Source organism: Plutella xylostella, chromosome Z, assembly GCF_932276165.1.
Source record: "Plutella xylostella chromosome Z, ilPluXylo3.1, whole genome shotgun sequence".
Taxonomy (NCBI): Eukaryota; Metazoa; Arthropoda; class Insecta; order Lepidoptera; family Plutellidae; genus Plutella; species Plutella xylostella.
Genome location: NC_064012.1, coordinates 11,517,020 through 11,530,900, shown reverse-complemented (window position 1 = coordinate 11,530,900; position 13,881 = coordinate 11,517,020). Strand labels below are relative to the sequence as shown.

General features: G+C 38.3%; 1 protein-coding gene across 2 annotated transcripts in view; it reads left to right on the top strand.

The window, feature by feature from the left end:
• Positions 1-12,339, top strand: part of LOC105381594 (tetratricopeptide repeat protein 39B) — a 35,863-nt gene extending 23,524 nt beyond the window's left edge. The window contains exons 6-15 of one of the 2 annotated variants that reach the window (XM_048632486.1): positions 1,188-1,345; positions 2,982-3,147; positions 4,767-4,928; positions 5,360-5,523; positions 5,914-6,075; positions 6,870-7,056; positions 7,628-7,750; positions 8,191-8,228; positions 8,990-9,109; positions 10,318-12,339. In XM_048632486.1, the coding sequence (XP_048488443.1) occupies positions 1,188-1,345; positions 2,982-3,147; positions 4,767-4,928; positions 5,360-5,523; positions 5,914-6,075; positions 6,870-7,056; positions 7,628-7,750; positions 8,191-8,228; positions 8,990-9,109; positions 10,318-10,414 (1,377 nt within the window). In that variant the 3' untranslated portion in view covers positions 10,415-12,339. Of the gene's footprint in view, positions 1-1,187; positions 1,346-2,981; positions 3,148-4,766; positions 4,929-5,359; positions 5,524-5,913; positions 6,076-6,869; positions 7,057-7,627; positions 7,751-8,067; positions 8,229-8,989; positions 9,110-10,317 lie in introns of both variants that reach the window. The other variant, XM_048632485.1, reaches the window with a different exon arrangement.
• Positions 12,340-13,881: the final 1,542 nt, after the last annotated feature.

The window sequence follows — 13,881 nt, the reverse complement described above, 5'->3', positions numbered from 1 at the left end:
TGCATCTGCGCTATGATTAAAAAGATAATATAGTGTTTTTTCTGAACTCTAATGCTCTCAGGTTTTATGTATGATTTCTGAACACTTTTTGGGTACCTATACATGGGACTGTATGTTCCGTAGACTCGTACACTAATGTGTTTGATATTGACTGTGCAGGGGTCCTATTTTTAGTGCATGTGACCGTGACCTATTCAATAATAGTACACGGCCTTACCACTAAATCTAAGCACAGATTCAACCAAATACATTGTGTTGAATTTTTCCCACCAGTGCTTACCCGTTGAACATGTCACTAACTTTATTGTGGTGGTAACTGGTGAGACCATATCCGTACTATGCTATGTTGAACAATACCTGAATATGTTTGGTTAAACGCATCTACAGCACATCTCTGGTGGATAGTCACCCTTAACATCAGTAAGAACGTAGCCTATTTTGTATCCACTGTCAAGGTGATTCAAAGTCACCCTGAGATTGTGTTCCTTTTAACTAAAAGGTGGTAACCTTATGTACTTTAGTTTTAAAGATCATTGGACATAAACATTTTAATATGAGTAAGGTTAGTTCATCAGAATAATTGGCCATTCTGCATATGCAGTTTATTTCTTAATTACACCAAGAACGTGTGAGATAATAGTATTTGTGCATTTTTTGTGGGAGGTAATAAAAAATATTGTGTCTTACTTAGGTACTTAATTAAAACCTTGATAAATGTTAGTCTGTTCCTAAATTAGGTTTAATAATTAGTGAACTCTAAGCAAATAATAAATAATATAAGTAGGTACATTTTATTACACTTAAGTATACTAAATTAACTTCAAAAGTATCTCTCTAACCAGTATCCAGTTAGTTTATAAAGATATATAATAAAGATATTACCTTCCACGCTCTCGGTTTTTAGATCTGGAATATCACGTTTTTGACTATTACTCCATTATTGGACACTTTCCTTGGATCGCATTCAGTGGCGTATTTTGGGAGGGGCCTACGTCCAGCAGTGGACTGCTATAGACTGATGATGATGATGATGATAATTAATAATGCTGTAATTTGATCGACATTCTATTCTATTATATTCTATTCTATTCTATTCAATTCTATTGGTTAACAACCTGTCCCAATGGGACGGAATAAAGGGGCTGATGTAGAAAATTACATTATTGACATTGTCTCGTTTCCCTCAGCCGAACTACGGCATGTACACGGACCTTGAGGCTCACGCTGAGTTGTGCTACGCCGAGGCGCTGCTGCTGCAGGCCGCCATGACCATCATGGAGGGCGAGGACCTGGCCGGCCTCATCCGCGGCACCATCAAGATCAAGAACTGCTACAACAGCTACAAGTGAGTACGCACGAGAGGGGTTACAGCGATTGAAGAGCAATGGAATGTTCCACCTACCATTGGGGTTCCATTTGTTGCGGGATTTTTTTCATGCTCGTGACTCCTGAGTGTATAATATACCTACTGTAAACACAATAGTGAAGCCAGAAGAAGACGTCAGTACGCAATCTGTAGGCCTCAACTCATATAGGTCTTTGATTTTTTTTCTCATTGCCTTCTGCTCGTGGAGATCCTTATTATCACGGCTCAAATAATATTATGTTGATCTTCAATAACAACTTCATATGTTGACAAGTACCTAAACATATTGATATGTTGCCTATAATTATATGGGTACATCCTACTACATTAAAAAATACGGGCATCTTTCGAGAATGCTAATAATCTTAAACCTAAGTCCCAGGAAAAAAGCGGCAAACTTTAAGAAAACAAACATGTAAGTGTAGATTTGCATTGCGATAACATTTGGCATGCTAAACATCAACTTTATATAACCTAGCCGTTGCGATAACGTTCTCGTAACATGCACGTGCCTTTATAAGCACCGTGTTTAAAATAAGCTAAGCGTGGAAAACCCCCAGCGAACATGACAAAGAAGCTAACCTTTGGCTTAAAAACAACAAAACTACAAAAAAAAATCTAAGATGAAACCAAAGCAGAGTTTTGTCTAAATCCGTCCTTTACCAAAATTGGTCCAACAGTTTCGGAGTTAATTGGTAAGGACAGACAAGTTGACTAGATAGAACACACGTGAAAACTGTAACAACCCTATCTGTGGTTATGATCTGGTAGTGATTTACGCATAGATTGGGTGGGGAATTGAGTGCAATGCTACAGTAGTTTGACCTTAAGGTCATTAACACAGTGAGCTGAATCATCTACTGTACCTACCTTCCTTTTATACGCAGTATGAATAGCTGTACGTCTCAAGATAGATAACAATATAATGGTTCTCAGTAGAAAAAAAACAATGAGTGAAGGCTGATGACCGCTCGCTCAGTGGCCGGTTATTATAGCTTCATCAATACTCATCATAATCAATCTTTCTTGTGTTTCTTCACTTTTCCTGGGTACGTTTACATAAGGTGACCCATATTTTTTTATTGGCAGATAATTTGCTGTACATCGCAATGGTTTGCTTCTTTTTAAAAGTTTTTACCTGGATTAAAGTAGTAAATGTGTTATTCTGAAGTATAACATGTATTCACTAATCATTTTCCCTGATTTCATTATTAGAATAATATGTTTATAAATTATACGCCAAAAGCCGCGTTAGTCTGGTAGATGGTACTCTTAGCAAAGTAAAAGTAAACCCAAGTGAACCTTCACCACGATGATAATCCTACATAAGCTATAGTGTCTCATGTTTGTCACCCACATTCTAAGAAGTAGAATTGAATTGCATTTGGCTTATCAGATATCTGTGCGGCCCACTGCACATAGCCCACAATTAAGATGTATTCTCCAACAGTGGCTATGTGGACTGATGATAACATAAAGAAACATATTTGCCACATTTACACACTGCTAATCTCTCCATTTCCTAACCCCACCATCATCACCCAACCTGCAGGTTGACCGGTAGACAATGCTCTTAGCATTAAGTCGTATTAATTAATAAATAAACAACTTCCAGAGAGTGCGCAAAGATCCTCGACAAGAAGACATGGGAGTCGGAGGTGTCTCGCGTGAACTTCGAGTGTGGCGTGCGGCTCGGGGGCGGCACCTTCAACGTGATGATCTCGCTGCTGCCGCCACGGATCATCAGCTTGCTGGAGTTCGTGGGATTTACTGGGAATAAGGTAGGCATGTTATTATCAACTATACTTACTTACTTATTCCGCTGGCTCAGCGACCCGAAGTGGATCTTGGATTATCAACTATAGTCTATTTTTAAACAAAGCAGTACCTGCGTTGCTATTGGCCCTATGAATGAACCATTCTCACTCTGTTAATATCGGAAATATTCGAGAGACATATGCAGTACTCGTTTGTTAAAAAAATAGACTACACTGTAATGTAGCAAGAGCAAGCGAGCTCCGCGATGCCTTAAAAATCCCGGAAGAATTCCGGATAAAATATAGCCTATATTTTAATCCCCCCTGAATAGTTGCTTAGTATGTTAAGTACATTGCCCTGACAATGGGAATTGATAATATTCCTTTCTGTATTAAACAGTCTGAAGAGTACATGATAAATATGCTTCCAATAACACAAGTATCCCCGAAACTATTTTTTATTTATTTTATTTATATTCATGTACATAATAAAAATATTTTATACTCAATTATATCTTTGTTTCAGTGCGATGTTATTTCTTTGTTTTAAACTAATTGTCTTTTAATAGAAATGGCAATTGAAGTTAAGTAATTGTGTTAGCCCGCGACTGTCTAAGCGATGTTTTCATTAATTGTTTGTTATTGGCAATAACTAGATATATTCTTCTATCAATTTGTCTGATGCGATCGATTTGCGTCTGTCTTGCAGGGCGAATTCTTTACATAATAGGTTTTTAATGAAGAGCAATGTTAGGTTAATAAAAACCACCTAACCAATCCTAAGGTTTATAATTAGTACCTAACTTTGACAACGCTCCCAAACCCTTTTACGAACAATGACTGAAGTATTTTGATTAATACAGTATATTAGCTTGATTAAAAGTCTAGCAATAAAATATTTGATCATTACTCGTATAATTATGATAAAGTTTTCAAATTGTTGATCAATGGAATTTATTTTCGTTGTCGTCCATCCCACATTTTTCTATTTTGTCGTCTGATAACCTCAGTTTAGAACGGGTGTTGGTTTCACAATGCCTACATAAAATTAAACTGTGTGATAAAAATCATGTTCTTAAACATAATTTCAGAGAGGGTCATGATTACATGATTTACATACACAGATACATTTATCCAGACATTTATGTCGATTCTGAAGGCACAAATCTTAATTTTAGTCATGTCAAACCGTAAATTTTGCCAGTAAGGCCCGGGTCTCCTATTTACGCCGTAGTTCGCGTCCAGCGTCACGCCGTAGGCCGCGTCACAATGCTCACTATAGAAATGTACTGATGCGGTCTCCCTCACACGCCGACGTTGGCGCGTAGACGTAGTGAGCATCGTGACGCGGCCTACGGCGTGACGCTGGACGCGATCTACGGCGCGTAATAGGAGACCCGGGCCTAAGAAATTAAGTTTACGGAAACACTCACAGAGTCCAATTTTGTGCCTTCAGAATCAACATCATTATATGTATGTATAATATCAATAACGATCTCACTATTTGCACCTATATGTAGCTGAGCGCGAATTGCTAACCTAAACCTTCCGCTATTTAATGTATTTGAATTTGAACCTATTTCTGTTATTCTGCAATGAAGAATATCTTACCCTAATCTTAATATTTATCTCCCTACCCGCAGTCCTTCGGTCTCTCCGAGCTCAGCCTGGGCTCTCAGTCGCCGGGGCTCCGCTCAGTGCTGTGTGACCTGACGCTGCTGGCGTACCAGCTCGTCATCTGCCACTTCACCGGCGGCGAGGGCGATCTGGACGCCTGTGACGCCATCTTGGAACGGGAGCTTGAGGTTTGTCTTTAGCTTACAAATATAACCTTAACACTGCTATCATTTCAATTATGTATATTCAGACTTATAAATACGCAATCAATATTTTTTTAAACGTATTCGTAAAAGGAACTGTCAGTTTACAAGAGAGATACATGAATTTCGACTTACTGTTTGACACAAACAGTCGAATGTCTAGTATCAAGATGACCCTTGCTCGTGAGACGAAAGTGGCGAACATTTTCGTCCACGCCACTTTGATTTTATTAATGTATCTCTTGTTGGCGAAAAGAAACAAGCTGGCTATTACCGCTGTATTGTTTGATACGCCTTTAAGGCGCGCGCGCCACAGAGTAAAAGTTGCTTACTGCTGTCGAATACATCTTTCTGGCCACGAAAACGTCACTGACAAAACATCCACCCTTATATTAACCCACCTAACCTCTCCACAGATCTACCCGGACGGCGTCTGGTTCCTTCTCTTCAAGGCCCGCCTCCAGTTCATGCGAGGCCAGCTGTGCCCCGCAGTGCACACCTACGACCGCGCCGTCGTCAGCCAGGACATGTGGAAGCAGTTCACGCACGTGTGCTACTGGGAGATCATGTGGATCAACGCGTGAGTGTGCCGAGTGCTTGTTGTGTGACACACTGTGAGGTGTACAGTTGATGCGACAACTGTGCCCTGCGGTGCACGACCGATTTTATTTTTACCCGACTGCCGAAGGAGGAGGGTAACGTTTTTTATTTTATGCAAGTTTCTTTTGTGCATGAATGAAGTCTTCTTATAAACATGTTCCTTATATACATTCAGAGCACCATGGACAGTCTGTGAATGACATAAAACTTAGTACAGTCAATCGTTTTACCTAATTTATTGCAACTTTGTTGCTTGTAACTTATAATATATTATGTGTATTTTAATATGAGCCCTCTTTGTTCCGTGTGAGCGCTATGTGTATAAAATTTGTGCAGTATCAATAAATCCCTTTTCTTTCCTCTCTTCCAGTCTGCAGATGGAATGGCGTCAAGCGGCGTCATTCGCCAACATCCTCATAGAGGAGAGCAGTTGGTCTCGCACCATCTACTCCTACTCTCGCGCCGCCATGTTGCTTCAACTGGATGAAGACATGAAGATACACGAGCGCACTCAAGCTAGCGACCTGCTGAGGTGTGTAATAACGATGGAAGACCATCCAAAGGTTGTTTGGTAGAGATTGCTATAAGGAAGAAGGCCGCCTTTTTGTAATTATTTTTGGTGCAAATTAAAAGGATTACTATTGTAACATCTATAGAAGTCAATAAGTCAATATATCCTGAGTAGAGTTATCGATGACTAGTTGACTACCGACAGATGGTGTTGAAGCGAGTGACGAGTTGTACATCTCGGTTTTAAAGAATTGCAGCTATTTGCAATAAGTAAAAAATCCGACATGTATTGGGCAGATCTGCTCAATGCTGCCGTATGATGCAATCTGTTAACTACCTTCATTCCATCACAGAGACTCATCCTACTACATGTAGCAAGATTTATAGTCTCTCCGATGTATTTCATATGAACTATCGCACATTATGCCTTCTGATTTGGAGCCGGACATAATCATCATCAGCTCTACTAATATTCAAACACCCTCCTCCTTCCTTCCATCAGAAAGACACATCCTACTACAAGTAGCAAGATTTATAGTCTCTCCGATGTATTTCATATGAACTATCGCACATTATGCCTTCTGATTTGGAGCCGGACATCATCATTATCATCAGCTCTACTAGACAAACACCCTCCTCCTTCCTTTCATCAGAAAGACACATCCTACTACAAGTAGCAAGATTTATAGTCTCATTATGCCTTTTGCGCTGTGGCCCGGCACACTACGGCCTGACATCATGATCATCAAAAGCCCTTTATCATCCACTACTAGACAAACATCCTCAATAATCCACAAACTCATTATTAAATTCCAGAAACGCCTCATACTACAAGCAGCGCATAGCCGGCAAGTCTCTCCCCATGGAGAAGTTCGTGATCAAGCGCTGCGCTCGCTACCAGGCCCAAGGCCGGCTGGTGTTGCCGGCGGTCGAGTTGCTGTGTCTGTGGAACATGTTCGCTATACTCGCCAAGAATGAGAGGGCTGCGCAGGATATGCTCAAGGTATGCCGTTGTAATATAATGGGTTAAGGGCGCCTTCAAATTAGTCGCTAAGTGTCGCGCGGCTGCAGCGCTGCTGCAGCCGCGCTGCTGTCAAAATCCATATAAATTTTGTAATTTAAAAGATGCGCGACTGCAGCGCTGCAGCCGCGCGACACTTAGCGACTAATTTTAAGGCGCCCTAATTATTAAGACAGCCACGTCGGGCCGGGAAAAAATCAGCTCAAATCGTTATGATACATTCTATACGAACTATCTTCTATACGAGCACAGACTATACCAGTGTGCAATTCACAATCCGTTGAATCGTTGTCAAGGTAAATACAATGGCGCGATTTAGTAGTAAAAGTTTGAATTGTATAGATTTCTTTTTCTTGGCACCGCTCTATACGGCCAATATATGACGGCACCAATATCTTAAAAAACCGCAAGTCTCTGAATGCCCAGACCCTTCCTGAAAAAGTACAGTTAGGTGGTTACAATACGTCAGTCAGGGTGACTCCTTTACTGCATCCCCACATAAAGGTATTATAAGAGAAACCGATCCAACCGAACCAATTAATCAACCCCACAGCTAATAGAGAAGACCCGGACGGAGTTCGAACGCGGGCCGCAGCCGTGGGAGGCGGGCTACGAGGCCGACAACCGCGCGCTGCTGCGCTTCCTGCACGGCTCGTGTCTCGCCGCCATGGGGCTGGTTAGGGTTACTTAGGAACGTCTGTGTATGCTGCTTCTTAGCGTGTCCGTAACAAATGTGAGACAGTAAAGCGCGTTTTAGGGTTTGCCATTGTAGTGTAAGGATTAATGAGTTAGAATAGCGCCTGTCGCTGACTGTTTAGGGGGCGTCGGACGTATATAAAGTACAGTTAGGTTGATTTAAAATGCGTCATTCGAGAAGGCTCCTTTCGCACCCCATAGGTATATGCTGGAAACCGATGACCTCCCGATAAGCGCCATATAAACACCTCTGAAACAACCTCATTACACTATAACATTATTAACATTTCATTACAGCTGATAGAAAAGACCCGGACGGAGTTCGAACGCGGGCCGCAGCCGTGGGAGGCGGGCTACGAGGCCGACAACCGCGCGCTGCTGCGCTTCCTGCACGGCTCGTGTCTCGCCGCCATGGGGCTGCCGAGGATGGCACTTGATGTTCTTGACTCCGTGTTTGAGTATGTATTTTGTGGATTTTTGTTTGAACTTATTATTAATTAGAAAGAAATAAAACTTTATTTATCCTAGACAGCAATATTGATATATATACAGGGTGTTAACTAGAATGCGTTTGAGCGGGAAATGGGCGTTAGTATTAGTCTAACCAAGCACGTTTCTAAGAAAAAAAACATCAGAATCTCGAATATTTATGTTTAAAGCAATCAAGTTAACACCCTGTATAAACAGAGAAAGAGACGTATACACATAGTTAATCTAATATTACTAATTATTTAAATACTCAATTAAATTTAAGAGTACGGAAAATGCTTATATGACTGAAGTTCTAGTAGTATCTAATGATAAAAATGTTGTACTATAAAACTTATGCTGTTGCGAGATATAACATGTAACGAAAATTTCTGGACTGAACTTCCATGGAATTTTTACTGTCTTCAAACACTATTGAGACAAACTAAACCGTGTTTTATTTAACCGAACTTGAACTTGATATTTTGACCCATATAGTTAATAAGAATTTCTTGCTAAGTTCTCCTGATACCTCTGCCGGGTTAATTAGAATGAAGGTTGCCATCGTATTATTGACATTCCTTATTGAATCAATTTAATCTACACATTGTACTGAGCAACTTTCTCTTTTGGGTCAACCCTGAAATACTTACAAAAACTGCTTTTTCGTAGCATAGCAAAAGTCAGATACCTACATAAAATTCCACCCCCGTATAATCGCAAAAACCAATGATCCATTATCTGTTTCCAGCCTCAAGTCCCAGCTGAAGGAGGACACGTTCCTGCTGCCGTACTCGGTGGCCGAGGTGGCGATGTGCCACCACCGCCTCGGCGATGACGCCAGAGCCACAAGGCTGCTGCAAGACGCCAGGTATTATCAATAATTATGTCCTCCTATACAGTCCAATGAAAAATGCAATTGAGAAAATCAGCAAATTACTCTTAAACAGACAACACTAACTAATATAGACTAACGAATGCGGCATTCTGCAATATTTAAGTACATTTAACGTTACATCAGCATAGAGCGGTGGTAGCTCAGTCGGGTAAGCGCCCACTTCTCACGCAAGAGATGCGGGTTTGAATACCGGCGCTGACATGTACGAATGAGTTCTTTTAACTTAAGTACAATGTATACCATCACTCTTACGGTGAAGGAAAACATCGTGAGGAAACCTGCATATCTAGATCTAGCACATCTAGATATGTGAACCCACCAACCCGCAGTGGACCAGCGTGGTGGGAAATGGTCCAAGCTTAGGAAGGCAGTTTAGACCTTTAAGATATGCACAAAGGTTCCACTCGAGAGAGCCAGAGGCAGCTAGTTACACCCCCACAGAGAATATAATAGAATACATACATATGCTCACGACTGTAATCCCAGAAGGGGTAGTCAGAGGTGACTCGCAAGCGGGTGCTTTTCGCTGTACATTTGTACTCACGAGATAGGTCGCGAGCCGTATCACCGTTTTTTAATGAGTACAATGCACTGAAGTTGTCGGGCTAGTGGGCAACCCGACTGTCAGTTTTCAAGCTGCCCGAAGGTCTCTGACTATTCTTAACGACTGCTGCCGAAGCAGCAACCGGGACCCACGGCTTGTTCTCACTCATTGTTTGTCTATGAATGCAGGGTAGCCGTAGTGTGGATACACATATTACACATTGCTGTCAAGTAACATGCATGTACAGTCCATCTATCATCATCATCACAACCCATCCTGGGGCACGGGTCTCCTTTCGATGAAGGAAGTGTGCAAGTTGGTGGACGTCCAATCGCCCATCATGGAAGTCAAGTCAAGAAAATTTACAGTTATTTACTTATAGTTAAATATACTGTATAGGCATATACAAGGTAATAGTATAACCCCCTTATTCATAAAAAAGGTTACTGGACGCTTTAGCTATTGCACTGTTTTGTCAAGGAGTAAATTGTTCTCTGTCAGAGAGTGACAGAACAGTCAAATAGCTAAAGCGTCCAGTAACTTTTTTATGAATAAGCGGGTAAGGGTAAGGCTATTACTCAGGGCTATTAAGACTTATAAATGATAATCCTTATCAAGAATGTATTTATTTTTACAGGAAGAAGTACTCGGGCTACTCGCTGGAGTCGCGGCTCCACTTCCGGATGCACTCCAAGATGCAGATCATAAAGGCACAGACCGGAAACGGAAAGTAACCATCTTTATTTATGTTCATTGCATTTTGCAAACGTTGCCGAGTTTCTGTGTAGTTCTCGGGTTCACTAGGCAATCAACAACTCCATTAAGTTAACGAATGCGGGAAATTTAAACCATGGTGTTTTAAGCATTGCCTAGTGGAAATGAGGCTTTAAATTAACCAAAATGTCAGCTTAATCTTTAGTAATTTTTCAGAGTCAAACAATGGTAAATTATAAAATACTTAGTCTCTTTTTTATCAATGAAGAATAATATTATATTTTTATTATCTAGGTATGGCATAATCATATCTTTCTTATAATTATACGTTATTAAAAATATGATTCATTGTGAAACCAATTCGTCATAGAGAAGAGAAGACTAGGTACTTACGTTTTACAGAAAGGATTAGGCGCCACTGGCTGGATAGACTCTTATGTTTAAAAGTGTTACCATTCTCAAGGGCTGTAATAATCGAATTTGAATACAGAGATAGACCTAGATATACTTACCTTGTGTCACCTTTAACATAATATAACCTGGCTTGGATATGTTACCTCGCTTATATGTATGAGTGTGAGGTTGTACAATTGACTCCATAACAATCTAAGTTACGTGCAAATGTTCAATTTTAAGAGTTATATTTAGACAAGGTACAAAAGCGTATTTATGTAGTCCACTGTACATTGTGTTAATATTATTATTTTTGTTATACGGTATGTTGTTTATGTTATAATCGATTATGTTCCCAATCAAATAATATACTCGTACATGCTTCTTGAAAATTTTAGGCTGTTTCCATCAGTGGCCATCACCATTCAGTATTTTTTTGCATTCCAACAGGCGGTTACGATTTCTGGGCTAACGTTTTTGTATTGCTTTTTATAAAATAAAGGAAACCGGACATTATTTCGTTTGTAAGGGTGCATTCAAATATAACTAGAGCTAGAGCGCGGCAGAATATGTCGATTATGATATATTGATTATGTCGGCAAATTAATTATGTCCCGGATTTGCCGCAGTATATCTGAACGCACCTTTAGGCTTTGTGTGATAAAACTGATACATGTAACTAGATTTTAAGTAGATACAATATATTATGAATAAAGATAAATCAATATATTTTTTGATAGACGCAACATTCAGATCTGAGAGTCTTGTATTGCATGTTGACTATTACAGTAGGTCTGCTATCTTTTGAGTATTTTATAAATAACAGATAGGTATAAAATAAAACCAATTATAAAATTACTAAAACAAATATATTAGAATACACTTACAGCTTAATTAATTTCAAGATAACTTTGCATTCCTAGTACTGTGGGGAGTAGTACCTCAGTCAATACCACCAGTAAGTATATCTACGAAGGCAAAAACTTAAAAGTAATTTTGCTGTAAGTAATGCTTTTGAATTCTATATTTTTATACATTAACATAACGGTAAGACCAAAAGTGTTATATTTTTGTTGTTAGTAGTTTATTTTTTTATGTTTTTATACATACATGTACAATTTCAAAAATTGAGATAATTTGGTAAAGTATAGGCATAATGAACTTATGGTAAAGTATAGGCATAATGAACTGTAATTTTTATTTGTTTTTAATATAATATTTATTACGATCAATTTTTCTATTGTTAAATACTTAAATGGAAATAGGTGCTAATTTCTAGTAAAAACTACCTATTAATAATGTTATGTTGACTATTAATTTATGTATATTTTGTTATTTGTTATATTATAATTTATAATTATGAGTAAGTGGTCGACAAAAACTTAGCAACAACCAAATTATTTTTCTGTATAAAATTTAAACTAAAATCATTGTTATGAATAAATAATTGTTTAGTGAAACTTTACAAAACTGATACTTTTCATTTGTTATAGGATTGTTATTACTTATTTTTTCTACTATTTTGAGCTAATTGACAAAATGCATTTAAAAACCTTATGTCAAGTAATTATGTAATGAATGAAAAAAATGTATCCTATATAGTATGTAAGTGGAAGTTGGAAGTATTTTAAAATTGAACCTTTCCCAATTAAAGAAATATTCTAAAAAGCGTGTCAATTCTAAAACAACGTAGCTATTTGTATAACTATTATAAATGTGGAACCATATTTATTGCATAGTCCACGTATAATCTTAACACTAAGTCAAATTAATATTCTCCAAGAGCGTCTTTGTATTATTGAGTTTTAAAAACTCGATACGCTATTTAATTACTTACAAAAAGTACAAAGGTAGACATAACAATAATATTTAAATAATTATGAATACCTTATGTAATGCATATCTAATCCAACATTATGTACAAGTACTTATAACAATAGATAGGTTATGTGTTGTGTACCATCTAATCGTGCTTTTACTACTTATGAACCATGACATTCTAAGTGAAAATTTTGTTAGCCAATCTTGCCTGACTTGTCATTTAGACCCTAGCCCCAATAGGAATTAATTTAACATAACATTACATTTTCAATCAATTATTGATTTTACTAAGTTTTAATTGAAAATAAAGTAATGTTCATTTATCTATGTATACTATGTAAGTGAGTTGTTTACCTAGGAACATAGTCTTCTAGGTATTTGAAATACTGATTATTTTACATGATAAACGAAATCACGAGTTAACAATCATGCACATGTAACAAGAAAATAATAATTCTTGCAGGGGTTAGGGTAAGATCAAATGACTTAATGTGTACGGTATAGCATAGTGGATGTTTTTATTGTGTAAATCGACCAAATGAATCATGATCGTGAAAAAATGAACAGAATAGAACCAAAGCTGTAGCCGTGGTCTAAAGTTTAGTTGGATGAGGATCTGCGATTAAACTCATGATTCAAGTGGAACGATTGTGTCTATAACCTACCTTATATTCTAAATGGGTATTGTGAAATTGTATGTTTGTAACTGTTTTAGTTTCTTGGTGATATTAAAATTGATGTAACTGGGTATCAATTGTTTTACTTACACATCAACCATGGTTTTCAGAGGTCAATATGGGTGGGTCAAAAATTAAATCACATTCAACAACATAAGTTCACAACATAGTTTCTAAACTATTCTGCAAGCTTGGTGGCTGTTCATCGTTCATCATTTACGTTGAGATGCAATATGGCGGATAGTCTTATAGTAACTCTTAACTGATTCACAAATTATTAATATGCAACCACGCAAATAATGCAATATGCATCCAGGAAAAAGAAACATAATTGAATTAAGAAACTTGTCCTTCACAATTTCACAGTCTCTCAAGTAGGAAGAGACCTCTACGCTTTCAGAGAATAGTACCATCTAGTGATGATTACGCGAACTAAATAATTCTCTGTCAACCCCGAATTTTCTACCACGGACTAGCATAATCCGACAAAATGCCTTTTTACCTACATAGATGACGCTAGTCGTTTTTCAAAGTGACCCAACCACTCCTCGATGGTATAGGGCAGAGGTAGGAATAATAGGGTACCTGTAGATTAT